Here is a 26,777-nt window from a genome sequence, read left to right on the forward strand (position 1 = left end):
TAATCAATTGTTATTATAAAGCTTGTTTGAAGATTAGATATTTCACTTTGAAATAATAATAAAATGTAGCTAAGTGGGTTAAGAAAAGGAAATACCATCTCCCTAAGTTACAGCTGATTATACTGCAAGTCTGCCACTCCATGTTTACTCTAAGGCAGATGTACTGATATAATAAAAAAAGCTGGAGTTATTTTAGTCATGCCTACTTTGCACAGGGAAAGTTTGACCTTTTACCTTGCTCGCTGCTGTTGTCTCCACTCTGGGAAGCATGGCCCCCACTGGAGGGCCCCGGTGTGCCTGCCGAGTGCGTTGAGGTTGCATCATCATGGTCTCTCCAAGATGAAGGATTCTGGTGTCAGAGTGCCAAGGAATTTTTTCCACAGTTCCCATTCCAATAGCAAATGAAGAACAGAAAGAAAACCGGGAGAAGAGGGGAGGAGGGGGGAAAAGTATACACATTAGCATTTGTGAAATGTGCCAAACACTGATACTGTTTGCACAGTGTAATAATTCTTTAGCAAAGACAAACAGAGGAGGTACAAAGATTTATTTGGTAAAATAAAGGACAGATTTTTATTTATTTATTTATTTAAACTTTCCAAAGAGTTATCTGGATTTAATTGTTTTAATAGCACTGCAGAAGAATATTTGATGGGAAAAAATGTATATGTTTCTTAATGAGCAACAGGGGGCTGGGGGGAAAACATCAACTGACCTGCACAGTTTATGATACTAGGTGTTCACATGAGGATTGGGCTCGCTGGCCTATAAACTACCTCCCCATACTTTGTTTTTGTAGACTGGTGAGAGATGGGAGGGGAGAGGAAGAGGAGGGAAGCTGTTTCAAAAAGTAGAGAATGCACATGGGAGAGAAACATGCCCTCTCACCCTACCCTCTTTCTCACTAGTCTGAGTGGTGGAAAAAACTTCAAGCAAATGCAAAGTTGTGGGGAAGAAGCAAACTACTTCTGAAAAACCATTTTAATGGGAAGATGTTTCTACTCCCCACCCCCTCAACACACACACACACACATTGATATGACACATTTCAAAAGACTTTCTAGCTGTATCACTCTAACAGTTTGCTTACGAGTATTGTCAAGAATAACCACCAGGTGATTACATAAAATAACACGTACAGTGATTTTTATGTAATTCTTTCTACATTGCTATGCATAAAACACAACAAAAGAGAACACATAAGACAGATGTACAAAGTTTGCAAAACTTGGCTAAGTAAGACCTCAACCACTGTACTTTAGTCACATCATTCATGCTAGCTTTCTAATTTATTGAGTATTGACTCTCCTAGAGTGAGAAGCTGCTATTTAAAGGGATAAGTGAGGAAAAGTTAATGTTATAGTTTAGTGCTACTTTGTTGAGTGTATTCTCCGCCTGTCCTCCTCCCCTTTCCTGATCATTCCCAATACCCTGCTGTTGCTTAAAGGAAAACAGGAATTCTACTGTACAGGAAGAGCTTTATCAGCACCACATGAAGGCAGGCAAGAGATGGAATTTCCTCTGGCAGAAAAGGAGAGCAAGAACACATGAAACAGATCAGACTAGGGCCTGGACCTGCATTAATCGTCACCTGTATGTGACAACTTAAATCAAGCACACTATAATAATCCCAAACCGAAACAAACAAAAAATACCTCCTGACCTCCAATCCAACTCTCTCAACCCCCAGCCCAACCCCAATATTACCCATTAGGTTTGATTGTGTCTTACATCTGCATTATGAAATAACACTGGGCTATGAAAGCATGAGGAGATCCTAAGAGCAGCAAATGAAGAGTACTGATGAATTCTCTGAGCAGGACCAATTCTGACCTCATCTACCCCAACGTGTAGTAGGAATAAGTTCAACAAAATCAACTGATTTACCCATTGTAAAATTCAGTGTAAGTGTTATTGGAATCAGGTCTCAAAATATATATTGAAACATCTCAAAGTAATCTCCTAGAACTGATTAGTACCACATGCTCTATAGCAACGTAAAATAGAACTGCCAAATAATGTCTTGCTACAAAACCCAGTAACATAAATCTAACGGGCCTGACCCGGATCACAGCAGAGACAAAGGGAAGATCCCCTGACTTCAAAAGGCTGTGAGTAAAGCCCTAGGTGACCAAAGGGTAAGAAGTATCCAAATCCCCTTCACCTTACACAAACACACACATGCATGCATGTATGTGGCTCCACAGCAGGAAGACATAAGCGGAACAGAAGACAGTCCGTGATCTTAAATTCACCTAAGCTATCAGCACAATTGACAGCACTATAGCATTTACAGTACAAAACCACCACCCTTCCAAAACCTATAAGACCGATCTACTTTTCTCACAAAAAGCAACAACAGAAAAATAATAGCAATAATAATCACAAGGTTTTATATTCATTGAGATTGTTATATTAATTAGGTCTCCAGGATCACGATTAATACTGTAAGCCCTCACAATTTCATTTAAAAAGTGTATCATTTTACCATCATTTTACAGAGTCAGGTGGAAAGAAACAGAAAAAGAAAGAAGAGAAGTCTTGAAAGTTCAGGAAGCCCAGATGTTATTTAAAAAAAAAAAAAAAAAAAAAGTGCAGTTGAAAATAAGGTTAACAAAAAGTTCAGCTAGAAATAAAATGCAAAAACTGAGCAAGTCTCTTTACAGCCTCGATTAAAACACAGTTGTGCCTATGAGCTCCTCTTTTTATCTCCGAGTTAGGAAGCCACTCAAATAGCTTCAAGCTGAAGGCAAACAGCAGACAGGAGCTCTTCAGCCCTCTGCAGCCTCTTAGCGTCAGCTGTTTGCCGGATGGTAATCAGATAAAGAGCTAGAAGAAATACATGAAAAAGGAAAGAAACAATAGCATAGCATGAGTTTAGCCCTCCAACAACACCAGGCTGGAACCTTCTTTTAGAAAATGTAATAATTGCAACATGTTCACCTAGGCTAAACTTTTCAGGGAACACAGCGAGTTATGTTAATTTTATGCACTCCAGGCTCTCTTAAGCTGGCTGCTGTTGGAGCTCCTTATCACACATACAAAAATTACAATAATTAACTGGTAACACCTCAGCTATGTTTTAAGGCAAATGCCATCCAAAACCTATCATACAGCATTTCAAAAGCTTAGGCCGGCCTTTCTGTTTCAAAAATGTAATGATTTGGAAAGGATCGGTAAATAAAACTTCCTGCAGCTGAAAACACTTGCTGTCTCTACCAGGCTGAGTTGTTCTTGACCTCAGCTTGTACATCCAGTTTTGGAAAGACAGGGTGGATTGATTGGAAATTCAACATATTTCTTGTGACACAATTTTCTTGAGGAAGCAATTTAGCAGTATTTTTTTGAAGAATAGAAATATCCAATGGGGAAGGATGGGGCATTTACAAGAGGCAACATTAGAATGTTGGAAGAATCTAAAAGTGATGGAAATAGCCATGTTTTAATATCATAAAAAATGTCAAATAATTCTTGGGGTGGAGTTTACAACCTCTTAAAAGGCAGCATTCTTTTTCATTGGGCTAAGATCATTGTATGCATCAGTGAACTTCTCTTTTTTTTTGCCCTAAACTGTTTCCATCTTTGCATCCCTCAAGAAAAACTTCTTGGCCAAATGCCTAATCATAAGTTTAAAAAAAAAAAAAAAAGAGAGAGAGAGAAAGAGAGAAAAAAAAAAAAACAGATAGCTATAAATGAATTACACAAACCATTTGCATGGCTTTATATGTTTTCCTGCAAGGTTTAGTAATATACATTACAGAAGCATGAAACACACCAAAGAGTGTGGATGTTGCCTGCTAAAATGCAATTGCCTGTTTTGTGTTTGTGTGCATACCATAAAATTTTCACACACATATGACCTAAACTAATGCCGTATACCATAGAATGTAAACAACACACATGTAGCTATTCCCAGTAGTTTTAATAAATGGGAGTCAAATATGGTGCTCCTCTTGCTCTTACCTAATTGTGTTAAAGAGCAGTGTTACCAGGAGAAAAGCAGTGAATACTGAGTAGAACACAATAGAAGGAGATGGAAAATAGATACAAGAAGCTAGGTCTCCAGGGGCAGTATTTTCTATTTGCTGGGCTACAGACTCGCAGCTGATAATGCAAGTTGTAATTAATATAAAAGCAGGAGACAATATGGGGAAAGCTTGTACTAGCAGGGCCACAGGAGATCACTCCGCTGCTATCCACTGTTTCTCATTTACACACACAGCCTTACCAAGAAAACACAATTTTGCCAGTGTTTTTTCCCTTGAAAGTTAAAAAAAAAAAAATAATAATTGATTTAACACCACCATCGAATTTTGCTAAATCTAGAAAAGAGCAACAGAAAGGACAAGAGTCTCTTGGTATACAAAGCAAATCTGATGTGTTACTCTTTTGTCGATGCTACAAATCTGGTGGAAACTGTAAGAGTTTTTCACTGCTACAGGATTTCTTGAACAGAGATGTAATGGAGAGATTTGATAGAGGACAACCTTCAGTCAAATTGCAATTCTTACACTGTATGCCCAGAATTACCACTGGGCAAAGTCTGGTGAGTTTTTTTGTGAGCATACATAGAGTGTACACTGGGGCTCATTCTGATCTCACACTGTTTTTTATGGTGATATTAAAGACTCAATTAACCATAAGGAATTTGCTTCTTATTTGTAACTAGGAAGTCAAATTTATCAGGCCAGATGATATCCATGTGAGTAAGCTGAGCAGAATTTGGCTCACAGAGGTTAACTGAAGTTTTGAGTATATAGCCATAACAGAATCAGTCCCTTATATTTTATCAGATGAAGTGGACAAAACAATTTATCTTGCGTGAACAAATAAAGCACAACCTACTTTCCTGAAAGAAACCACAATAGCTGTAGGACTCACTCAGGAGAGTTGGAATCGAAGGTCTAGAGGTTGCTCCTGTAAATTAATTTTTCAAACACAAAACTGAACAGAACTACTGACTTGGGTGGCATTCTTCCCCTCAAATACAAGCCAAATCCTGCTTGCCTTGTACAAGTAACACCTGTAAACACAATGTAACTACTGATGTGACTGATACCACAAAAGTCTGTCTCTATGTACCATGGTATTTCAAAAGATGGTGTACTATACCAGGTGCATAAAGTCATACACATCCATGCCTATGCATTTGTGTGCGTGCATGTGTGTACATCTGTGCATGTACATGTTTTGGATGTATTAAGTTCAGGATGATACCTTAAAGACTGCTGTGGAATGTGGCAATAAAAAACTTATTACATAAAGGAACTTACAATAATTAAATGAGCCATGAAAAACTCCAATTATGTATGTTTTTTAAAAAGACTTCTCCTGATATTACTGAGGTATATTTTCTTGCAGATGCTCTTTTACTATGATTTTTGACTAATTTGTATGAGAATTACATGAGTGAAACAAAACACAAAGTATTTTGGTCTCTCAGATATTTGTGTACATATCTACATATGTACAATTTTTAATTTTGACATTCTTGTCCCTTGACTTTGCATTTGAGTAAAGTATCAAGAGGATTTTTTGACACTCCTAGAATGTGGCAACACTTAAAAGCTACATGCTTTGTATTTTTCAATTAAGATTGAAATCAGACATGTAATCCACCTGTCAGTAAAAAGAACCAAGACTTGAAAAATTACCTTTTTTTTTTTTTTTTTTTTTTTAATTGTCCTTCTATGTCATTCTGTGTGGCTACACTTCATCTAGAGTGATAGACAACTCAAACCAAAGAGGGAACACCAACATCAAATAGACAGTGAAATACAATGTCATTTCAAATTGAGAGAACCCAGATTAAAATTAAAATTAGAATACCCAAATGTGAGCTGGCTGGTTACTTGGCCTAGCACTGCCCATCAGAAAGAGAAGATACACTGTATTTCCTACAGTCTTGGAACCTTCCTGATGCTCCTTGCTCCTTCAGAAAACACGGGGACTACAGTAACATCTTAAATCTTAAACTACACACTGAGAAATTTGGTTATGAAAGAAAAAAGTTAGCTTTTTTTTTTTTTTTTTTTTTTTTTTTTCCCTCCAGTTAGATCCTTAACTCCTTAGTTTCCCTTCTGACCCACTACAGACAAGAAGAGCACCTCTGGGGTCTGATTTCTGGCATACTCAACACTCCCACTTGCATCCATCAGGGTTGCAGTACCTAGGGAATGCAGCACCAGGCCAGTAGCTACTTCCTCAGTGAAATCTTACCTAAAGGTTTAATTATATAGCTGGAACCTATATATATATATATTAACATATTTTTATTTCTGCTCATCCGCAAGATGTCAGGAACTTGCACAGGCCATTCTTCAATAAAAAGTATTAAAGAAATACAAAATGTCTGGATGTCCAAAAGTACAAAATACAAGTATCTCCTCATTTGAGAACTGAAAGGTTTAATATCCAAACTAATATTTTTCTTCTACAGCTGAGGCATCAGATTTCTGATCTGTCAACAGTTCTTTTTTAAAAAAAAACAACAACAACAACAAAAAACAACAACAACTAGATGTATGTATATTTCTATCCATTTTTAATTATCTTTTACGAATTATGATCTGTATATTATTACCTCTCAGCTGCAAATTGACTATAACATATAAACAAATATCAAGAAGACTGAGGCCCTGATCCTGCTCCCATGACAGCCAGTGGAAGGAGAGCCATAAATTTCTATCGGGAAATTTCAAGGCTTCAAAGTAGGTTTGCACTAACGATAGAATTGTATGGTACCAGGAGAGGCCAGGTACAAAACAAATGTAAATAAAGTAAAAAATATTATCGTATGCTGGGAAAAGTTTTAAATTCTCCAAATTTTACAAGCATTACTTTTTTCAGATTTGAGCAGCTGGAAAAAAAGAAAAATTAGATTTACTGGCAATCTCAACAGATATTTTAAGCTGAACACAGAATGCAGGATAGGACCCAGCATGTTTATATTGAACAATAATAAATTGTCTGTGCTGGGAAACTCAACTTGAACTGCAGCTGGAAGGGTTTCTTTCCTTTTTCTTTCTTTTTTTTTTTTTTTTTTTTTTTTTCTTTTCTTTTCTTACTGATCTGGTTCAGCCAGGGCATAGCTGTAATTACCTTCTTCCCATCTACAGCTAATACCTCAGAGCAATAAAAAAATATGAGGGTGTTAAAAATTCAAACACTAATTATGGGCTGTTATATTTACTAAACACAGCAGAGTAATAACAAAAGTTTCAGCTTCTTGTGGCCAGTGCTGTACTATTTGATCTACCAAGTCCCTGGACCCCTTACACTTACTGTATTACATAACAGTTAATAGTGTACTAAAATAAAATTCGATATACACGTTTATTACCAAACACATATAGCACAACCGCTTACAGCTGTCTCCATTTTACAGCACAGGTATACCTCTGAAGAATTCATTCCTTTGTTGATTTTGCTTTTGGTTTCCAGTTTAGTTATATAAATACTACAGCAGTAGATTGTGAAAGGGGAAACACAGTATCTTGGTGTCCCATTTAAAGTCCTATGGTAAATACTGGCTAATCCCACAGTTCTTTTTGTTACTTTTCCTAATGGTACATTTTCAGGTCTAGCCAAGGAATGAAAATGGGAGCTGCATTAGCTCCTAGTTCCGCTCTGCCACTGTCATTGTCACCACCCCTTGCATTCACAGAAAACACAACACACAGGGTGTAGCTTTATACCACTTAGTAAGAACAGAGGTGTATGGATTTTGGGGGTGTCAAACAGCTGTCACAAACTGTCACCTCCACAAGAGAAACCCTGGCACACAACAAATTAAACTACACTTCTTTTTGGCTATCATTATTCATAGCCAATCAGCTGAACTGCTCCTAGTATTTCATGTGCAAATAAAACCATGAGGGGAAGACCCCTGGATCAGAATAGAGGGCCAATACATAAAACAGAGGAAACAACATGCTGTCTCTGTCCTTCTGAAGTGGCTCATCATCACCCCTGCACCAACTTTCACCAAATGAGATTTAGCCTGGGGCTGTATATTAAATATGCATATCAAAGCAAATGAAAAAGTAAACCTGGAGAGTCAAACTGGACAAATTTGCATGCTTGAACTATTACATTTTCAGGTAGATGCTCACAAATGATGGCTCATTTTTTGATACCCCTGCATGTTTATATTAGCAATTTTAAAAACGTTTCTTACTTTATATATAAAAGTGGATTTCTTCCTGCTCCAACCTTGTACAATGTAAACATAGACGTGTACATACACAGTAGTTTGACTAAGCTATAAAAGAGTGTTAAAGTTTTGTTGGGAAAACAAGCTGATCTGTATATATATATATATATATATATATATATATATATATATATATATATATATAAAATCCAATAAGGAGACACATTTCCCAAAACGCATGAATAAAATGTAACTATGTGATACAACTCTTCATTTCCCAGTTGGTGTTCTGGTTGCACAAATTATTGCTTCCTTTCAAAACAAATAGCAGGGGGCTAAAGTAAAAATGTTATAGCTTAAATCTCCAGGAAATAAAAGGCTTTAAATTATAATACCCAATGAAGTGGTAAACCCTAACGGGTGCAAGATAAATGGGTTGTCATATTTATTTGAGTTTGTTTTTTGGGCCACAAAAACAAGAGGAGATTCTTCTTAGGGAAGATAATAGTTATCAAATTATCAAAATGCTAACCTCCTCCACCCTTGTCCTATCATTGTGCGTGAATTTAAATATTATAATGGAGCACAGCAAATTGGCTTGAGCATTCGCCATCTGCCAGAACCCTAAACAGGCTAGTTTATCTAATCTCTTCAATATAAACATAAGCATGCTCCATTTCTACACTTCCACTTGAAACGCACTCTTGTAAAGAAACTGTACTGGAAAAACATGTACTTTTTTTTTTTTTTTTTTTTTTTTCTCTCTATTGCTCTGAATTAGACACAATGACCCAATATCTTTTGAGGTGCCACTCATTTAAATTTCTTTTTTTTAGTACTCCCCCATAATACTTATGCACACGAATTTAGGGTTGTAAAATGCCATAAAACAAATATTTTGGAAATAACGTCATGCTTCATGGAGTTTATTATCTACATGTGAGATACCTGATAAGCAGGGAAACTTTCAGGAACCACTGCCTATATTTTTTTTCCCCTCATAATAAGAGATTTCAAACGCAAAACATCACAGAAATCTTGTCCTACAATGTTTACTTCACACAAATGAGAAAATGAAAGCTAAGGCTTGGGTCCAAAAATACTTTCAGGGCTCTGGAACTAGGCAATACCAGGAGGGGGGCATTTAGGAGAATTTATTATTATTTTATCTCCCAGTCTAGTCCAGCTTCAGTCCAGGTCTAATGTAATTATCAAATACACATAGAAACAACATGTTTTGAAAGGAAACAAAAGCTCCTAGAAAGCTCATTCTCCCTGGGCTTAAAGCTACTCTTCTTAACACACTAGGAAATAAGGGCAGGCGCCTGTGCAGAAAGCATGGTTAACTTCACACCGGGTGTTAAATTAATATTTCAACCGCTAAAATATTAGACTGTATCATTTAGATTATGAATTCAATTGAACCTAAAACTGTGTAAACCCCCGTTCCCCCCAGGGATGTGCTCCTATAAATAAACTAGAGTTCACACCCACTCTTTTTAACCATAGCTATTCGTTCCCTTTCCTGCGGTACCAGCTGCAGCCTTTTCCTTCACATCCCGAAGTCTCTCTGCGTCTACATATTTTTAAGTGTCACCAGAGCTGCTCCAAAACCCGGAAAAACAAAGACACTCTCCTTACCACGCACACCAACGTTCAGTCCCACACACATAACACTAATTCACCAACTCTTAAAGTGTTAAAATCAACCGCTAACCTACGGTTACTCAATCATAATTCTCTCCAGCTTTCTGTAATACATTGTTAATAATTGCTTCATCAAGGTTACTGTCTTTTATTATGAAGATGCTTCAGGCGTTTGGCAATAAGTCCATATTCTGACAATAAGTTGCTATAAAGCACGAGCATTGGAAACTCTAATGTGCTAACCCCCTTTTTTTTAATGCAATGTAGTATTGCCAATAATTCTCATCACTTGTCATCCCCACGAGAGGGGAGGGGGGAGGAAATCAGCAAACTTTCTCCCTAACTTTCTTGTCTCTGTTTCCTTGCCTTGCTGCATTGATTACAGAGTTGGCAAAGAAGAAGAAAAAGCACCGATCACCACATCAAAACGACAGTTTGCTAGCTCCTCGAGTCGCCCAGACCAGGAAACTTTACAAACCGATGCAAACCCGCTGCTTTACAGATGGAAACAGAAGGAACCTTTTGCATTTTCACAACTTTGCAAATCGGGGGGGAGGGTGGGGTGGGTGGAGTTTAAGGTGGGAACCGAATTTGCAAAAGGTAGGAACAGCACTAGTAGACAGCAGCCACAAAACAGTGAAATCAGGTACAGGTCCTCTAAATAGGTTAAAAGTCTTAGAAAGTGCCATAAAGAAATCAAAAGAACTTACATGGTCGGCTAAATTTGTGGAAGATCCTGAGAGTTCTTCGTGGTCTGATTTGGAGCTGCCATCCCTTTCATCAATAACGAGGTCTATTGGCATTTTTCCTTTCAAACAACTAATGTACCGATGGCAGAAGTTATCGCACAATTCATGAACCTGAAGGAGGTAACAAGAATAATAGCATCAATAATGGCGAAATATCGGCTTGCAATTCTTTCTGGTAGCAAGAGCAACACTCTGATCTACTCCACGAGTAACTCTAATTAAGGAGCACAATAGTCGAAGGCGAGGAAACAATAGAGAAATTGTTGCAGCGCATATTATTCTCTTGAGACTCGCTGCAGCAACAAGTTAGAGAGAGCGAGAGAGAGCGAGGGGGCTCAGCGTGGCTTGCGGAGGGCCAGCCGGCCCGGGGGCAGCTCCGGCCCCGGGGTCGCGGCCCCCGGCGGTGCGTGGGGACCGCAGCAGACGGGCACCGCTCCTCGCCCGAGACAGCAGCGGGGCCATGCGGGGTGATGCTGGTCGCCCACGGCTCGGTGCCTCGGGCCAGCAGCTTGAGGACGAGCTGCCGAGGGGCTGGGAACGGCCGTCCCGGGCAGGGCATAGCCCCCCCTCTCCCAGGCCGAGCAGGGGCCCCCTGCCTCTTGCAAACATTTACTGCCTGTTTGGGGTTAGCAAGCCTGCCAGAGCTGCAGAGGAGCGGGAGGGCTTTCCTTTGGCTTTTTGCTAGACGGGTTGTTTCCGAGTCACGGAGGGAATTTCTGCCGAGAGCAGGGGCAAGAAGGACGCACGGGGCTTAATAATGGATAAATGTGAGGACTTGGCTGAACAAAAAATGCCGGGCTGGCCTGGGCATGGCTGTCGGGTGTCACATGCCCCGATGGCACAGGTTGCGGTACCATTCCGCCTTTGTCCCGGATCCCCCGGCCGTGCCACAATGACCCCCGAGAGGCCGAAGGGAGCAGGGCAGAAGCGGCCCGCCGGGGAGGGGATGGCCTCCCCCCGCCCTCCGCCCCGCCGCTTACCTTTTCTAACTCCAAAAGGTGAAACCTTAGTACTTGTATTGCTTGGATCATCTGCAAGAAAGTTTTGAGCCAGGGGTTAGTTGGGAGAAAAGAGCACGGGTGCTGCGCGGGGCTGCGAGTCCAAAGGGGCGAAGGGGAGACGGGGGCTGTCAGGGCGTGCAGTCATTATCCGGGATTTTAGCTCCTTGGTCACGCTTGAACAATTTCGGTCAACTTTAACCTCAGCACTTGATTTTTATCATATCTATCGGAGGCGCGGCGATGAGCGCTTGTTGCCACCACCCCCGAGCTTCCCCCTTCTCTCGCCCTCGCTCCCTCCCCGCACCCCGGCCCTGGCTTCACGGGGGTCGCGGAGAAGCCGAGCACACGCTCGCATTCCCCCACCGCCCCCAGAAGGAGGGGGGGGGGGGTTAACACTTTGGCATCTTCTTTACAAGAGGATTTAGTCACTTTGAATATTGAAAACGTTCACATTAGCAAAAGATTGACGTTAGAAATCTCCATCCCTCTCTCCCGAAGCACTTATATCCCTCACTTTAGCTCCCCGTGGCTTTTCCGTGCTGCCCCGCAAGGCGCTGGAGCTGCCGGCGTTGCCCCGGCTCAGTTCACAAGTGCAGCCCTCTGAAGGCTGGGGCCGGGCAGGGCCGGGCCGTCCAGCCGGGGGCCGGCTGCCTTCCTCCCGGCGCTGCCGAGAGCGAGGGGCAAACACGGGGCCGGGGAAGGCGAAAGGGGAGCGGGGCGCTGGGGCGAGGCCTTACCAAATTGTCCAACTCTGGGTTTGAAGAAAAAAGTGGTTTTTCAGCGCGGACCTGCAAGGAGAAGGCAAAGCAGCGTGAGTTGTGGCTTCTTCCCTCCCTCGGCCCTGCTGCCCACTGGCCCGAAGGATGCAACCCCGAGGGGTGACAAAAGCAAGCAACGCTGCCCCACGGCCACGCTGGGCAGCTGGGGGGTGCTGCAGGGAGCCGGCCCTGCCCCGGCCGCCCCCCAGCCCTGCCGGCTCCCCGTCCTTCCCTGCTCCCGCTGCCTCCAGACCCGGCCCCAGCCGCGTCCCCCTTCTGTCGGTGCTCGAGGGCGAGGGCCGGCGGCCCCGGTCCGGCAGCGCGCCCCCCGCCGCCCCCTCCCGCCCCCCGCCGGCGGCCGTGGAGGGGGCTCAGGGGAAGGGGGGAGGGGAGGCTCGGAGGGGCTGCCCCGGGCAGCGCCCGGCCGCGGGGCTCGGGGGCCGGGGGCGGCGGCAGCGCCGGGAAGGGCCGGGGGCGGGGGTAGAGGTGGCGGACCTGTTTGGCAAAGACGGCGATGTCCTCGTTGAAGGAGTCGGAGGAGCAGACGTCCCCGCCGGCCACGCCGGGCTCCCGGGGCGTGCAGGTCGCCAGCTCGCACTTCTCAAAGACCAGAGCTAAGAGGGGGAACAACGGGTGCCTACCGGGCAGTGGCACACAAAGAGAGCGGGAGGGGGTGGGGAGAGGGGGAAAGAAGAGCTCTAATCAACAAGTATTTTTTAAATGCACGTACACACACGGACACACGGCCACGCTCTGCAGCCTTTCGGTATTGCTCCGGGCAGAGCAGGGGACAATCCCGCCTCGAAATAAAATACACTTTTTTTTTTTTTCCTTTTAATTTTTTTTTTCTCTTTCGGAAATTGAGAATGGCCAAGCCGCATCCCATGTGCAGTCCCCAGAGCTGAGGACAAAAGTGACCTCCACTCACACACCCGGCGCACCAAACACACTCACTCAAGCAGGCAGCAGCTCAGCTGGGAACCTTCCCCTCTTCGCCACAGCCTAAAATAACGCGAAACCTGGGAGATCCCATCCCTACCCTCAAGCTATGACCTAAAATGAGAAGCACGGGGAGGCAAACTGCAAACTACTTAATACGTAATTTTATTTTTCAAGGGGCCTGCTAACAAAAATGTGGTGAAGTTTCCTGGCTTAGGAAGCACACCCAAGTAAAATACCAGCTGTCCAGATAAGTGAGCTGGGGAGGGGGCGGAGGGAGGGAGCACTTCTCGAAATATTTTCCCATAGTTGGTGTAGTCAGGAAAAAAAATATTTTATCTGCGTACTAAGTAGTAAGTATGCGTTGGTCTGTTTCCCCCTTTGGTGTCTGATCAAGGCCCCATACTCTCTTACAGACGTTACTATCCCTCCTTTTAGGATAATTCGGTATTTTTTGCTAAAAGGCACTGGAGGGAATCGGTGTCATTCCCCTCAGGCAGTGCCCTGGCAGAGGCTAGAGTTTTGTTGGGTACGTGTTTCTTTTTCCTCCCGCTCTCTCTTTCCTACATATAAAACTCAGCTCGCTGCCTCCAATGCATTTACTTCGCTTATCTCAGGAAAGAGCTGCTCGTGAGAAGCGAATCTCTTTTATTCTTACTGTCTTCGGCGATTTGAGTAACTCTTTATTTACAGTGTTGGAAGAGTGTTATTATGGCACGGAGGAGAACACCAGAATACCACTTCCTCACCTAAACCCAGCGCCAAGAGAGCCACCTCTCCTGTCTGAAGTCCTGACCGGGGCCTTTCCGAGCGAGACAAAAAACTCGCGGAAAAAAAAAAAAAAAAAAAAAAAAAAAAGAGAGAGAGAGAGAAAAAAAAAAAAGGAAAAAAAAAAAAAAGGAAGACAAGCTGCCTCCCACCCCCTTTCCACCGAGGGGTCTCTCTTCCAGGACGCGTCTCCTGAGGGTGCCGGCACCCCAGCCCCACGGGCCGTGCCTCCACGCATCTTCCTCGGCCCGCAGCGCAGGGCTGCCGCCACCCCCCGGCCGCCCCCCGGGAGCCCCCCGGGAGCCCCCCGGCGCCCGCCCCGCTCCTGCCCTCCCGCTCGGCGGGCAGCGGCGCCGCGTCGCCCGGCGGCACCTACCCGTAGATCGCATCCTTGTCCCGCTTCAGGGCGTCGTTGACAGCGGAGCCCATGCTGGCCGGCATGACATTGGGGTGCGGGGCGTGGGCGCCGTAATGCTGGCCGGCGTGCAGCGGCGGGCCATGGTTGAGGTGGTGCACCGGGGGGATCGGCCGGGGGGCGTGGGGATCCCCGTACATGGACGCCGGCACCCCTACTCCGTCCATCCCGCCGTAGTGGGGCAGCTCATCGTACTGTCAAAAACCGGGCCGGAAGAGAAGAAAGCGAGAGAAAGAGGGGGGGGGGGGGGGGGGGGGGGAAGAGAGAGAGAGAGGGAGAGGGGGGAATAAAAAAAACAAACAAACAAACAACAACAACAAAAGTCAGAAGAGAGTAAAGCACCCAGGCAGACGCAAACAGAGCAAAACAAAACAAGAACAGCCACAACAGAGAGTGAGATGTGCGAAATGAAATCGGCTGGGAGCAGGGGCAGGAGCTGGAGAGGCTAAGGGAGGCGTGGGGGTGTAGGGAGAGGGAAAGGGGGAAAGTGAGTGCGTGTGTGTCCGTGTGTGTGTGTGCGGGGGGGAGACGGTCCGCTTCGGCACGGCTGGAGAGACCCTGGCGAGGAAACCGGGATGGAAAGGAAGGAAACGGAGGAGAGAAACTAGAGTTGTTCTGAATTAGGAAGGAAGGACGAAAAAATCAAACGTAAATGAATAAACAAGCAGAATCCAAAGCAGCTAGATAAATAAATCATCACGGGGAAGGAGAGGGGAAAGGTGGGGTGCATCGGAAGGGGGGGGGAAGATAAAGGGGGAAATAATCTGAAAGTTACCAGAAACATTATTTAGTAGTAATTCCCCTTGTCCTTGTCAAAGCCAGAGACAAAAAAAAAAATTAAAAAAAAATAAAAAGAGGAAAAAAAAAAAGAAAAAAGCAGCTATATATGTATACATATATATACGTTCGTATATATACACACACACATATGTATTTCTTAGTCTGTCCTGGGCAGCAGCAGCAACGGCGGCAGCAGCAGCAGCAGCAAGCTTTCCCCTGTGAACCCCGTGCTACTGAGCAGCCAGAGAGCAGGGAAATCGCGCTGCTGGGGGAAAAGCTAGAGAGGAAAAAAGCGTGGAACAATTGCAGAGAGAGACACACACACAGAAACACTCACGCACACACACAAAAAGCTAGTGAATAATTTTTGCTGCTATTTTTTAATAGTGGCCGCCATCATCATCAGCAACAGAGGAGAGCAAATCGGACAGGCCCCTCTTAAGAGAGGATTTATATATAGGTAAGTGTTGGAGATTTAAACCTACCCTTTGCGCCATCAGTCTGCGCTCCAATAAACTCCTGGATGTGTCGTATATTTAATATCCCAGTCCAGCAAAGAAAGTGATTTAAAGTGAAGAAGATTCCTTTTTTTTTTTTTTTTTTTTTTTTTTGTAACCCACTTATAGACTTCTCCTGTCCTCCAATATGGGTAAATAATAACAACAACAACAACAACAACAATATATAAAAAACAGTCAGGAACCACGATGAGAGTTTCTGTGTATTTCTTCTTTTTTTTCTGTCTCTTTCTCTTTCCTTTTTCTCTTTCTCTCTCTTTTTCCTTTTTTCTTTCTCTACGCAAAAAAAAAAAAAAAAAAAAAAAAAATTGTCAAGCCCCCAAACTGAAGGTTACGATCGCCCCGTCAGCAACCCACATGTAACCAAACTGTCGTGTCTCATGGCTTTTTGCCACTCCAGCTGTCAATCAAAGCCAGGGAATGTCAAGGTAGTGAATGAATGATGGTTGATGATGATGAAGAAGAGAGGAGGAATCTTTTTAACCCCGGTTCCTTCTTCCAGTAACTCCGCGCTCGGGTTTTGCCTTTTAGAATGGCTAGAGGGTCTTTTTTTTTTTTTTTTTTTTTCTTTTTTTTTTTTTTTTTGAGTACTGTGAAGGGGGGTGGGGAAAGATGCGAAGAAAAAAAAAAAAACGAATAGTTTGCAAAGCCCGGAGACTTCCCCCTCTCCTCTCTCTCTCTCTTTTTTTTTTTTTTTTTTTTTTTTCCTCCTCCTGCCGGTGGGTATTTTGCCTCCCTCTCTCCCTCTCTCTCTGAGATGAGTGAGTGTCAGTAAGCGCTGGCAGGTTGGCTGCGGGCTGCCTTATAGAAGCGGCTCAGTTTCGCGGCGCCGATCGGCGGGAGAATGAAGTGACGGAACCCGGAAGTGGCGGTGGCCATAGCCAGTCCTGCAGCGCGGCGGCGGCGGCGGGGAGCGGCGGCGGCGGGGAGCGGCGGCGGGGAGCGGGGCGGCGGCGGCGGCGGCGGCGGGGCCGGGGCCGGTGCGGGTGCCGGTGTCGGTGTCGGGGCGCCCCGGCCGGCAGAGCGCCGCTGATGCGCAGCGCGCCGGCAGGGCGGCTGCAGCGCCGCGCGGGGGGAGCCGCGCAGCAGCCCCTGCCCCGAGCGAAGCGAGGCGTGTAGGAAGGAGAGCGGGCGGAGGGAGGGAGGGAGCGAGCGAGGGAGGAGGGAGGAGGGAGGGAGGGAGCGAGGGAGGGAGGGAGGGAGGGAGGGAGGTAGGACGGGGAGAGTGCGTGTGTGCGAGAGGGGGGAGAGGCAGGGGAAAACTGCCGAGAGCCGGAGGAAAAGTGCCACAGAAGCCCGGCCCCGGGTTGGTTCGCGCTAGGTTGTTTTAGCGACGAAATACCTTGCGATTAACCGCGGTGTTTAGCGGCTGATTTACGCTCTGAATTATTTATTTAACTCGCCGGCTATCGCCGCTGCCGAGAACGGTATGCGGGGCCGAGGGCACGGAGGGCTGCCGGGGAAGGGGGGGCCGCGCAAAGTTGGTGTTCCCCCGGCCGCCGGCCGGCTCGGCGAGCTCCGCGCAGCTCCGCGGCCAGCCGGCCCCTTTGCGCTCCCGGGGCCGGGCAAAAAGTCCCGATCCGGGGCGCGGGGAGCGCGCCTCGCTCAGCCCGGGGCTGGCACCGCTCCTCGCCAAGCGATCGCTGCGCCCAAGCCCGCTGTGGATGCCGCGGGGGGGTGGAAGGAAGGGGGGCGGGGAGGGGGGGAGGAAGGGGAAACCCCCTTTTGGTTCTGCGCTTAGGCTGCCAGCCTTTGAAAAGGGCTTAAAACCAAAGTCACGCTCAGCCTTTTGTAGGATGGATCCAGATGTTCCGTAGATTTGGGGTTGCATGTTCTCGCTGAGTGGATCCGTCGGGGAGCGATGCATTCGCGTGTGTTACGGTTCTGGACTTCGCTGTATATCGACGTCGCGCTTGTGGAATGTATGCTGAAGTATTAGCTCGGTAATGCCTTCTAATGGTAGTGCTAATTACAGTAGGGTTATTTAGCAAATTAAGCGAGATGCTGCACCCCCCCACCCCTGAGCACCAAATGAACTTTTCCAAACGCGCACACACACACACACACACGCGCGCGTTAATTTTGGTATGTTCCCCTCGCCCAATCGCTTTGCTGGAGCTGAAACATGCCTTACCTCAGAACAGTCAATTACCAAAGCTACCCGGGATCATCAATCATGGGGGATGCTTGAAGTTTAGGGGAGGAGCGATGGTCAAACTATCGATTGCTGCAGTTTTGTCCTCCCCAACCCCCCACCCTCGTTCACGGTCCCCTGCACATAAAATCTAAAACAGACTATCCCGTTAATAGTGGGATTTATCAATGATTATGTACCCAGTTGTGAACGTGGCCTCATACATAGATGGCTTTAAAAAAAAAAAAAAAAAAGTGATTTTCTCAGTTAGCGTTTGTTCTGGTTTGTTTTGCTGCTCACGATGAGGACGGTGATTCTAAGATTTTTATTTTTATTTTTTTGAAACTTTAAGAAAATGACTCAGGGGGCAGTTATAGATATTTGGCCTGATTTTAATAGGCTTAGGGAATGAGCTCCAGAGGTCAATAAACCCCTCCAAAATGATGAATGATTGAGTACCTGTGATGATGATAGTGATTACCGGAGCAATTAAACAGTTTGATTAAATGAGCCATCATAACAATGATGTCTGCGGGAAATCAGCCCTCACATATAAAGAAAGATAGGGTGGAGGGCTGACAAACGCCAGTGGGCATTCCTGCGTGTTCCGATAGCGCCGAGCCCCGCAGAGCAGGCTCTATTTACAGATATGGGGCGAATGAGGAGAAAAGTCACTCTCCTACTTCTAGACAGAGTTGTACCCTGCTTTAAAGCCCGCCAGAAGCCGGAGAGCAGACCCGTTTGTCTTTTCCTAGAGGATCTCTTCCAAGATTAAAGCTAGTCCTAAGAGCAACCGAATTGATGTGACTGACTTTCACGGGACTGTAACGAGAGGTGAGTAAAAAAGCCCTTAGTATGTAGATCTCTTTCAAGCAGTGGTTAAGTCGATTCATTTCGCAAGGAAAAAAACCAGTCTTCTTGTGCAGTATTTTATACTCTGTCGTATAAATCGGTAACGTAATTCAAGATATTCATGGTAATGAATGCTTGGCTAATCCTTTGGGTGCGCGGAGACCTACAGAGCAGTAGGTTATGCAAATCCTTTCCTACTTTTACAGCTGTAGTTTTCTAACAGATTTTTAAAGAGATCTAGTCATCAGTGAATGCTATTTTTTTTTCTTCATATCCTTCTTCCACCCCTCACCCCCCAGCCCTGAAGAAGCCAGATTTCTAAACTTCTGAGGAATCATTTCATTGTGATAAAGCCCATGCAGCCAGCTTCGAGGACATATTTTAAATATTTGTAGTTTCCAATCTTATTTTTTAACCGAGGCAGTGCAAACCCAGAGCCTTGCCTCCTGAGCTGTACAAGTGTGTCTCGTTTCAAACAGTTTCGGTATCACTAAAGAAGAGCTCTTTCCTTGTAACGTGGCCGTGCAAAAGTAATCTAGTTCCACTGAAGGCTCCCTGTATTTGTTCAGACCGCAAGCTGTGGGAGAAATTCATCAGTTTTCTTCTCAAAACGAAGTTTTTCCACGACTTGGCTACCATAGGAGAAGGTACTTCATTGCTCAGGACGTAATTTTAGACTCGTTTTTCTTTTCGTAATTCTGCTTTTAACAGGAGCGCCTGTAGATCTTGGTTCTCTTGAGTAAGGGATTGTTAGAGAAAGCAACCTAAAATCAAAGCTGCAAAAAAAAGTAGCCAAAGATTTTTGTAGTGTTCAATGCTGCTCCTTTCACTTTTCATTTTTTTTTCTTCCCTAAACTAATTAACCCCCTGCATTGACTCGCCCTGCTGTGCATGTGTGTAATCTGGGACAGGGACCAACTTTTAAAAATGATTTTAACTTGATAGAAAGTGAAATTTCATATGGTAAATGAGGGGCTTTCATGTTCCTCTTGTGTCTTTTTTTTTTTTTTCGTGAAAAGAGTTGAAGCCTTTTTCCTCTTCACTATCCCAGTGGATTAATGCACACAGAGAACGTGGTTTATAAAGCGCTAAAGTTTAGCCATTAAAGAGGAATCTCAATTTAGCGCCCTTAAGTGAAAGTACTCAGCTATTAACAAAGATGCTGTTAAGAACTCAGAGGAAAATGGAATACGTGCGTGCAGGGGGTGGGGGCTTCTACAGTCTTAGGTCATTTATTATTTACTTTTTTTTTTTTTTCTTTCTTTCTAATTTTATTTTCAGCCGTGTGACATATTTTCTTTTAAACTCAGTAATTCGGGAAAATTAAATTGGCTGATTTCCATTTCTTATGCATCATTTTCACAGCAAAGGCTGTTTCCAGGAAAAGTGTAAGAGATGAGAAGAGTCGATGGGGTGGTGTTTTTTTTCTTTACTTTTTTTTTTTTTTTTTTAGATCAGCTCAAAAGTCCAAAGAGAAATGAGGTGTCCGGTATGGAAGTGCATCTCAGTCAACAGCCAGCTCCTTTTGCCGAGGCTGGAAATGGTTTTAACAGGCGGTAAAATTTCATCTTGTGGTGTCAAATTGGGGTCAGTTTGGGGTTAGCGCTCTCAGTGTCCGAGAAGGAGCTGTCCAGCTGTGTGGGGATTCATTAAGGGCAAAAGATCCGTTTCAAGAAAAACAATACAAAGACAATCAGAGGGCTAAAGATCCTCTTCAAATCGCATTTTACAAGTGCACCAGAACAAATATGGACGCTGAAACCTATTCCCTTCAAACTCCCAAATCGGCTTCTTAGCCCTTGCAGGGAGTGAGAGAGAAAATCCTCTAAAACTTAAGAAGAGTCTGTTTTCAATCAGCCTTTCCGAAGTGTGGCATCTTAGTCCTTTGCTGGCTTTGAGACATGCCTCTCTCGCTCGCTTGCTCCCTCTCTCTCTCTTTTTCCACAGCCTTGCAAAAGTGGACGATGGCACAACAGGTAATATTTCAGATTTCGAAAGTATATTCCACCGGGTATGTTAAGCCGCTGTTTTGTGTGAGTGTGTGCGCAGTGTGTGTAGCGGGAGATTTAATGCAAATACAAAGTTTGGGAGGGGAAACGAGCTGTGCTTGCACGAAATCCGCTTGCACCCCTCGGAATTTTTCTGCACTCCTTGCAAGCAATGCTGTGCTCTAATAGATAATTTAGGGGAGATTTACGTCACGGTTCCCAGCATTTGTGGAAAGCACCTATTGCTAATCTGGTTTATTAAATTCGCGTGGTTTAAATCCTCTTAGCATCCCTACATCTGTTAGAACAATTGACGCCTTGCTGCAGGGACAAATAACTTGAACCTTAATCTTGTTTGTAACTTTATTCAATGTTTGTTTGTTTGTGCCTCGAGTTCAAGTATTTTGGGGCGATGCCATTGTCTTCGGAAAGACGTAGTCGACATTTACAGGCAGACCTCACAATGGACAGGCTAAGGCTTCTGCGGACCAGGACGAATAATTTGGAGTGTTTATCCTGGCGTTTTGTCTTGGGCTGTCGTTCTAGGAAATGTGTCATATTTAATGAAGAAAGCAATCCGCGTGTTAAAATGCGTCTCCAGGGTTACTACATAACCGTGACCCCGTGGTAAAATCCACGGGCTTTTTTTATTTCTGCTCTGCTCCCAAGGCGATGCGTGGGGTGCAAACAGCACCTTTGCAGTTTTATAACCAGCATTATTCCACAGATCAAACTCCTACCTCCGAAATCGTTCCTTGCCACGCTTCACCTCGCCTAGACGGGCGGCTCTCACAACTTGGGTCACTTTTTTCCTCGTCCCAGCCCACTTCGCTTCCCTCCGGCGTCCCGTAGCCGCCGGGCTTTGGGGGGGCCGCCCCGGGCGCCCCCTGCCAGCACGGCCCCAGCGGGCGGCGGGGCTCCCTGAGCTGCTTTCCCCGGGCCCCTCGCCCGCCGCTGCGGGACGGGGCTCTCCCACAACCCGGCCGGTTTTAGAAATGCCTCCTGGCCCGAAAGTCAGTGGTAGCCGATCGTGGTGAACTCTGCTTGACCTCCACCGATCTTTGGGAGCGGGATTAGGAGGAGGTTCATTTACTTACCTGTAAACTTCCCTTGCAGCCCTCCCCCTCCTCTTTCAAAGCTCCTCCGAGCACCACCGGAGCTCGGGGCTCGCTCCCCCCTCCCCAGCCCCTGATCCCCCCCCCCGGGCCGGGCCGCGGGGCTCCGACCCGGCACTTGCGGGACGCCCCGGGGCCATCCCAGCCCCCGGCGGCGGCGCGGCCGTGCCATCGGCAGCCCTCTAGCGCTATCTGGCGGGGCTCCAGCGCGCTCCCGCCGCGCCGCGCAGCCCCTCGCAGGGCCGCTGCCGGGGGCGCGGAGGGGCGCGCATCCCTGGCGCGGGGCACAGAGCAGAGCCGCCGTCCCCCGGGTCCGTGCCTCCAGGTCCCATGTGGCCGTGGTAGCTTGCCCCTGAGGTCCTCTCACTCACCCGGCGGGGGGAGGCCGGGGGGAGAAGGGGAACCCAAATGTCCGCCCCCCTCCTCCCGTCCTGCGTTATCCCTGAATAACCCACGCGCGGGGGGGTGCGGAGCGTTAGCGTGGAAGGAGAACCGGGCTGCTTCTGCGGCGTGGGCTGGGAGGTTTGGGAAAGTGAAGATCATAAACAGCCAGCGTGTGTATTTCCTTCGTAAAGTAGAAGGACAAAAATACCTGTCAGGGTTTCCCAGTAAGACTGCTTCTAGCAGGGTAGTTAAAAATCTAGTTTTCTTTTGTTCGGAGGAGCTTGAAGCATTAAAAAATAATAAAATAGTAGTAAAAAAAATCAGTTTTTGCAATGTGACGTCGTAACAGAAAGGAGAGTTAGGGAAAACTAAATCGCTTTAGTACAATATCAAAGCATCTGAGAAGCCTCCAAACTCTGCTCAGCTCTCAAAATATTCACTTTTGTTCTCCAGCTGCCTATAAAACTCCAGAAGAGGAGCGCTCTCGTTTTGACACTGGAGTTCTCGGTCCGGAGAGAACAATATCCTTCTATCTCCTTTGAAATGTTACGGCGACTCTCATAACACATGCGATCACTCCAAGCACGAATCTCCCTTTTTTAAAAGCGCTGTTCGGCCCATTGTTTGAAGTGGGAATCAGCGCGCAGCCTAAAGAGAAAAGGGAAAAAAAAAATCTTAGGAGCCCGGCTTGGTATTGCATAGGGAAAGAGCTGACAAAATATTATAGTGTGTTTTCTAGAAGTGCGTGATGAGAGCCCATGGTGTGTTTCCGACAGATAATTTTTTTTTCTCTTCCCTAAAAGATTGTGATCGCCTTTGTACGTCTTTCTTTTGATCCCACAAAGAGAATGCAATATACATATATGTGTTTGCTCACCATACAAGAAATGCAAGGGACCATACAATGGAATATACGGCCGGTTAGTCCTCATAATGCTTAGTTTTGCTGTAATTAATTGAAAACAGTTATTAGGTCGTCATTGGCAATAGCGTAAATAATTGCAGCAGATTTTTACTTAAAATTGACCGGTCACAGAGTGATAGATCGATTCGAGGTATAAAAATGATGTATCAAAACATCAATGTCGATTATTTGAAATATTGTAGTCGAATCTTTTTATTGCTTCATCGGTTAAGTGTCTGAAAGTGCTGTGTTCCAACATATATTTATGTTGTCAATACTGTCAAAACTGTCAGTTTTATTACAGTGGATTTGTAATACATTTCGGATTTGCTCATTTGCATAAAATGTCCACCCCAGTTACCCCTCCTTTTCCCCATCTCTGGAAATCTATGTCAGTTTAATGAAAGGATTCAGGACTCCTAGCTGAAGCATAAAAAAAAAAAAAAAAAAAAAAAAAAAGTAGAGATATTGCTCCATTAAGTCCCATTTAAACATCCCTTTGGAAAGCTTAGGCTATTCCTAACTTGCCATAAGAGGGAATCCTCCACCTCCCTTATTTCCCCAGCAGAATTTAAACACTCTTTTACTATCACACCTCGATTAAACCCTTCCGGAGACCCGAGAAACTATACGGAGAGACACAGCCGAGCCAAAGCACACCTGTGAGTGCCGCAAGCCTGCCGCGCAGGGCAGCAGCCCCCGGACTGCGCACCCTCCAGAGGTTTGGTGCTGGTGGGCAGGGGGAAACAAAAGGAGCCATAAATACTCCTTCCTTAACGGGCTGGAGCCCAAAGGAAAAGCTCAAGCTGGAAGCAGGAAGAGACGTGATATGCTCCCTGTCCCCCAGCCCCTGTTAGGGGTATGCACTGTCCCTGTCCGCGCTTATCTGGTGTCGGAGCGTTCTCAGGCACCCCTTTCTGATTTTCTCCGACAGCCCAGCTGAGGGATGGAGAAAGTCAGGAATAAAGAGATCCATTTCCACACCCAACTTTCTTCGATCGAGGAAACAGTGAAATTGGCCACGTAACTTCACCTCCCCGCCGGCTCGGAAGGCTGGAGTTGTTCTAAAGGCGTTGGGAAGATGGACCCGAGGTGCGGGTCCATGTGTGTGTTTCTTGTGTGTGTTTCTTGTGTGTGTGTGCGTGTTTGTCTTTTTCTCCTTCCCAGGCATACATGTGTTTAAAGAGATGCTGAACAGAGCTCTGAGTTCAAGGGGAAGAAGGCAAGGTTGGTTTGGGGAACGCCAGCGCGCTTGGCAGGTATTTTAATGACTGTCCCTTGCTTTGAACACTTCCCATCTCTCTGCCTGTCTCCATCCGGAATATCTTTCCCAGACCAATTTTGATTTCTGCTGTAATTCTTGTGTGTGTTTGTGAGCGCTTCTGAGGTAAATTGAGAAGTAAGCTGCGCAAAAGGAGGAAATCGCCCCTGGGGTGCTTTGTTTACTTTGGTTTGTAAAATCCTGCTAGGAGATGGTTTCCTCAGTGTGTGGCAAGTGTTTCTTCAAGAAATTCATCAGCCCTTCTACAATTACTTGGATCTCTGAGGGAAGAGAGCTGCCATCACTTTCTCACATCCCAAGGTGTTGCATGGAGGAGGGAAGAAAAGGCTGGAGCATTTAATTACAATGGGAGGCGGGGGAGAACGGGGGAGCGGAGGCTGCAGAAAGCCGCCCCAAGCCTGTACCTGGAAAAGAAAACCCGCCCGGGTGTATGTGGGAGACGCGTGCCGTGTAGGGCTGGGGAAAAGTACCCCATCTCGTGCGATAATTAGTCTGAACAATAAACATAATTGGAATAAAATCAGTTGGAAATTCCTGCGTTTTTAATTACGTTTCATTTTGTGGTAAGCCGTAAAATTATGAATACCTCTCAATTAAACACTATCCACTTGTAAAGCATTTAACAACAATTATTCCTTAATCAGTCGGAATGTTAGCCACAAACGATGCTGTTAAACATCAAAGGGACGCCTTAGACGTTACCTTTTAGTCATAAGTAAGAGGATTAATTTCTGTAATTAGAGGGGATAAATATGTGCATAAATACATCTAATTTTTTTACACGTTCTCATCCTGTCTGGGAGAGGCGAGGATCTTTGACATCGCCAGCACTTCCAGCTCTTCCCCCGGCTCCGAGGAGGCGCCCGGCCGCGGCGAGGTGCCAGCACCCCCGCAGGGAGGCCCGATGCTGCGCGGGGCTCCGCGCCCCTCCGCGCCCGCTGGGGCACCACCAAGGCGGGGGCTCAGCCTCGGGCCCACCGCGGCCACAGCAGGACTTCGGGGCAATTTGCAGCCCTCCTCGGGTTTCATGTACGTTTTTTTTTCCCTTTTAGTTATTTTTATTTTTGATTTTTACGGCACCTGGGGTCTACCCGGTGTTTTGATTCCCCCGGGGACAATTTGCGGCCCCCAAACGAAGCTCGAGACTCGAGTGGAACACCGCAAATAAAATTAGCATGACCTTGATTATACCCCGTATGAATATCTCATTTACCTAATGACTTTATGTCACGTACGCAGAGGGTCAATTTCCTTTTAACCTTTCCCATTGCTGCAGTAAGCATTCTTTTATAATCAATGGCTGTTTGAATAATCAATTCACATTTTATGATCCCTGACAAACTCAATATATGTGCGCCTCGTTTCAGCAAAGCAGCCGGCCCTTCTCCGGGGTGGTTTCACGTCCGAAGAGTTTGCGGCGGGGGCCCCGGGCCGCGCAAGGCAATCTCCGCCGGCTCCGCGCAGGGCTCCGCGTAAGGCTCCGCGCAGAGCTGGCTGCAGGCGGAGCAGGGCCGCACCAGGAGGATGCGCCCCGGCACAAAAGGCACACGCCCGGGGAGCCGCAGGAGCATCCTTGAGTCGTGCTGGCTCTGGACATGCGGTTTCACATGTTTTTCCAATCGTTCGAACCCAAATATGTGCACCCCTCACCCTCCACACCTACCCTCCCCCGCCTTCTCCTTCCTAGGTATGTGCATAATAAAAGCCAACAGTCCGGGACTCTCCCCCCTTGCTGCATGTGCCGGACAGCGAGCCGTGGGGGGACGTGGTCCCCCCAGCTGGGAAGCCAAAGGCAGGCTGCCAGACCTCCTCCCAGGACTTCCGAGGGCAGCTGGGTGTCTCCGGCCCCGTCGGCACAGGGGGAACCTGGCTTCAACCTTAGCATCAGCTCAACCGTCCCGCTGGCGTCGGACGCCTCCCTCGCCGCCACCAGACCCCCCGAGTGCCTCTCGCAGCCGTCGCCAAACTGGAGGTCGGGAAAGTCGTCCCAGGAGCGGAGCCCCCAACCGCGACTCGAGAGAAGAAGCGAACGTGTGAGGGGAGGGGGCTAGGGCAGGCTGAACTTTGCAAATGTTTTTTCTCTAAGTAGCCCACATTGGCTGTGATCTATGGTGTGAGTCAGGAACCGAGACTTATTGCAACCCTTTTCCCTCTATTGGATAATTAATGCTGATTCATAGCTGTTTCTATCTACGAATGTGTATTTCGTTTTTCTCTGCAGGGTCCATGGTTCTTTGGTATGTTGTTATTCCCTGAAAGGTAATTGTACTTGATATTCTCTCGGGGAAGGCTCATTAGCCAAGGGCAGGGTGGCGTTGCCAATCTCAGATTCTTTCAACGATTCAATGCAAACATTTGCCCCAGAGGTTTAGTGCAGTACTCCCAGCT

At 46.1% G+C, this 26,777-nt stretch overlaps 2 protein-coding genes across 27 annotated transcripts in view; one reads left to right on the forward strand and one right to left on the reverse strand.

The window, feature by feature from the left end:
* The window catches only part of MEIS2 (Meis homeobox 2), a 171,910-nt gene extending 155,512 nt beyond the window's left edge, over positions 1-16,398 (reverse strand). For 6 of the 7 annotated variants that reach the window (XR_014693993.1, XR_014693994.1, XM_084522349.1 and 3 more), the window contains exons 1-7: positions 15,698-16,398; positions 14,394-14,626; positions 12,806-12,947; positions 12,290-12,340; positions 11,532-11,582; positions 10,513-10,662; positions 235-349 (exon numbers count right to left, since the gene is read on the reverse strand). Coding sequence is in view for 5 of the 7 variants with exons in the window: in XM_084522349.1 (XP_084378475.1) it covers positions 235-349; positions 10,513-10,662; positions 11,532-11,582; positions 12,290-12,340; positions 12,806-12,947; positions 14,394-14,626; positions 15,698-15,709 (754 nt within the window). In the remaining 2 variants the exon portion in view is untranslated. Of the gene's footprint in view, positions 1-234; positions 350-10,512; positions 10,663-11,531; positions 11,583-12,289; positions 12,341-12,805; positions 12,948-14,393; positions 14,627-15,207; positions 15,232-15,697 lie in introns of those variants that run through there. The other variant, XM_084522347.1, reaches the window with a different exon arrangement.
* Positions 16,399-16,771: 373 nt separating this feature from the next.
* Positions 16,772-24,909, forward strand: LOC311438209 (uncharacterized protein). Of its 20 annotated transcripts, none has more exons than XM_084522354.1 (6): positions 16,772-16,845; positions 17,526-17,652; positions 18,620-18,698; positions 19,196-19,363; positions 20,170-20,272; positions 22,657-24,909. In XM_084522354.1, exons 2-6 carry the CDS (start codon positions 17,560-17,562, stop codon positions 22,664-22,666), a joined length of 453 nt encoding a protein of 150 aa, XP_084378480.1. In that variant the 5' UTR covers positions 16,772-16,845; positions 17,526-17,559; the 3' UTR covers positions 22,667-24,909. The 20 variants fall into 20 exon arrangements, 5 of the variants coding, with proteins under 5 accessions (XP_084378480.1, XP_084378478.1, XP_084378477.1 ...); XM_084522352.1 differs by lacking the exon at positions 16,772-16,845 and adding an exon at positions 16,900-17,157 and having other exon boundaries at positions 17,516-17,652; XM_084522351.1 differs by lacking the exon at positions 16,772-16,845 and adding an exon at positions 16,900-17,157.
* Positions 24,910-26,777: the final 1,868 nt, after the last annotated feature.

The sequence above is a fragment of the Aythya ferina genome, assembly GCF_964211825.1.
Source record: "Aythya ferina genome assembly, chromosome: 5".
Classification (NCBI taxonomy): Eukaryota; Metazoa; Chordata; class Aves; order Anseriformes; family Anatidae; genus Aythya; species Aythya ferina.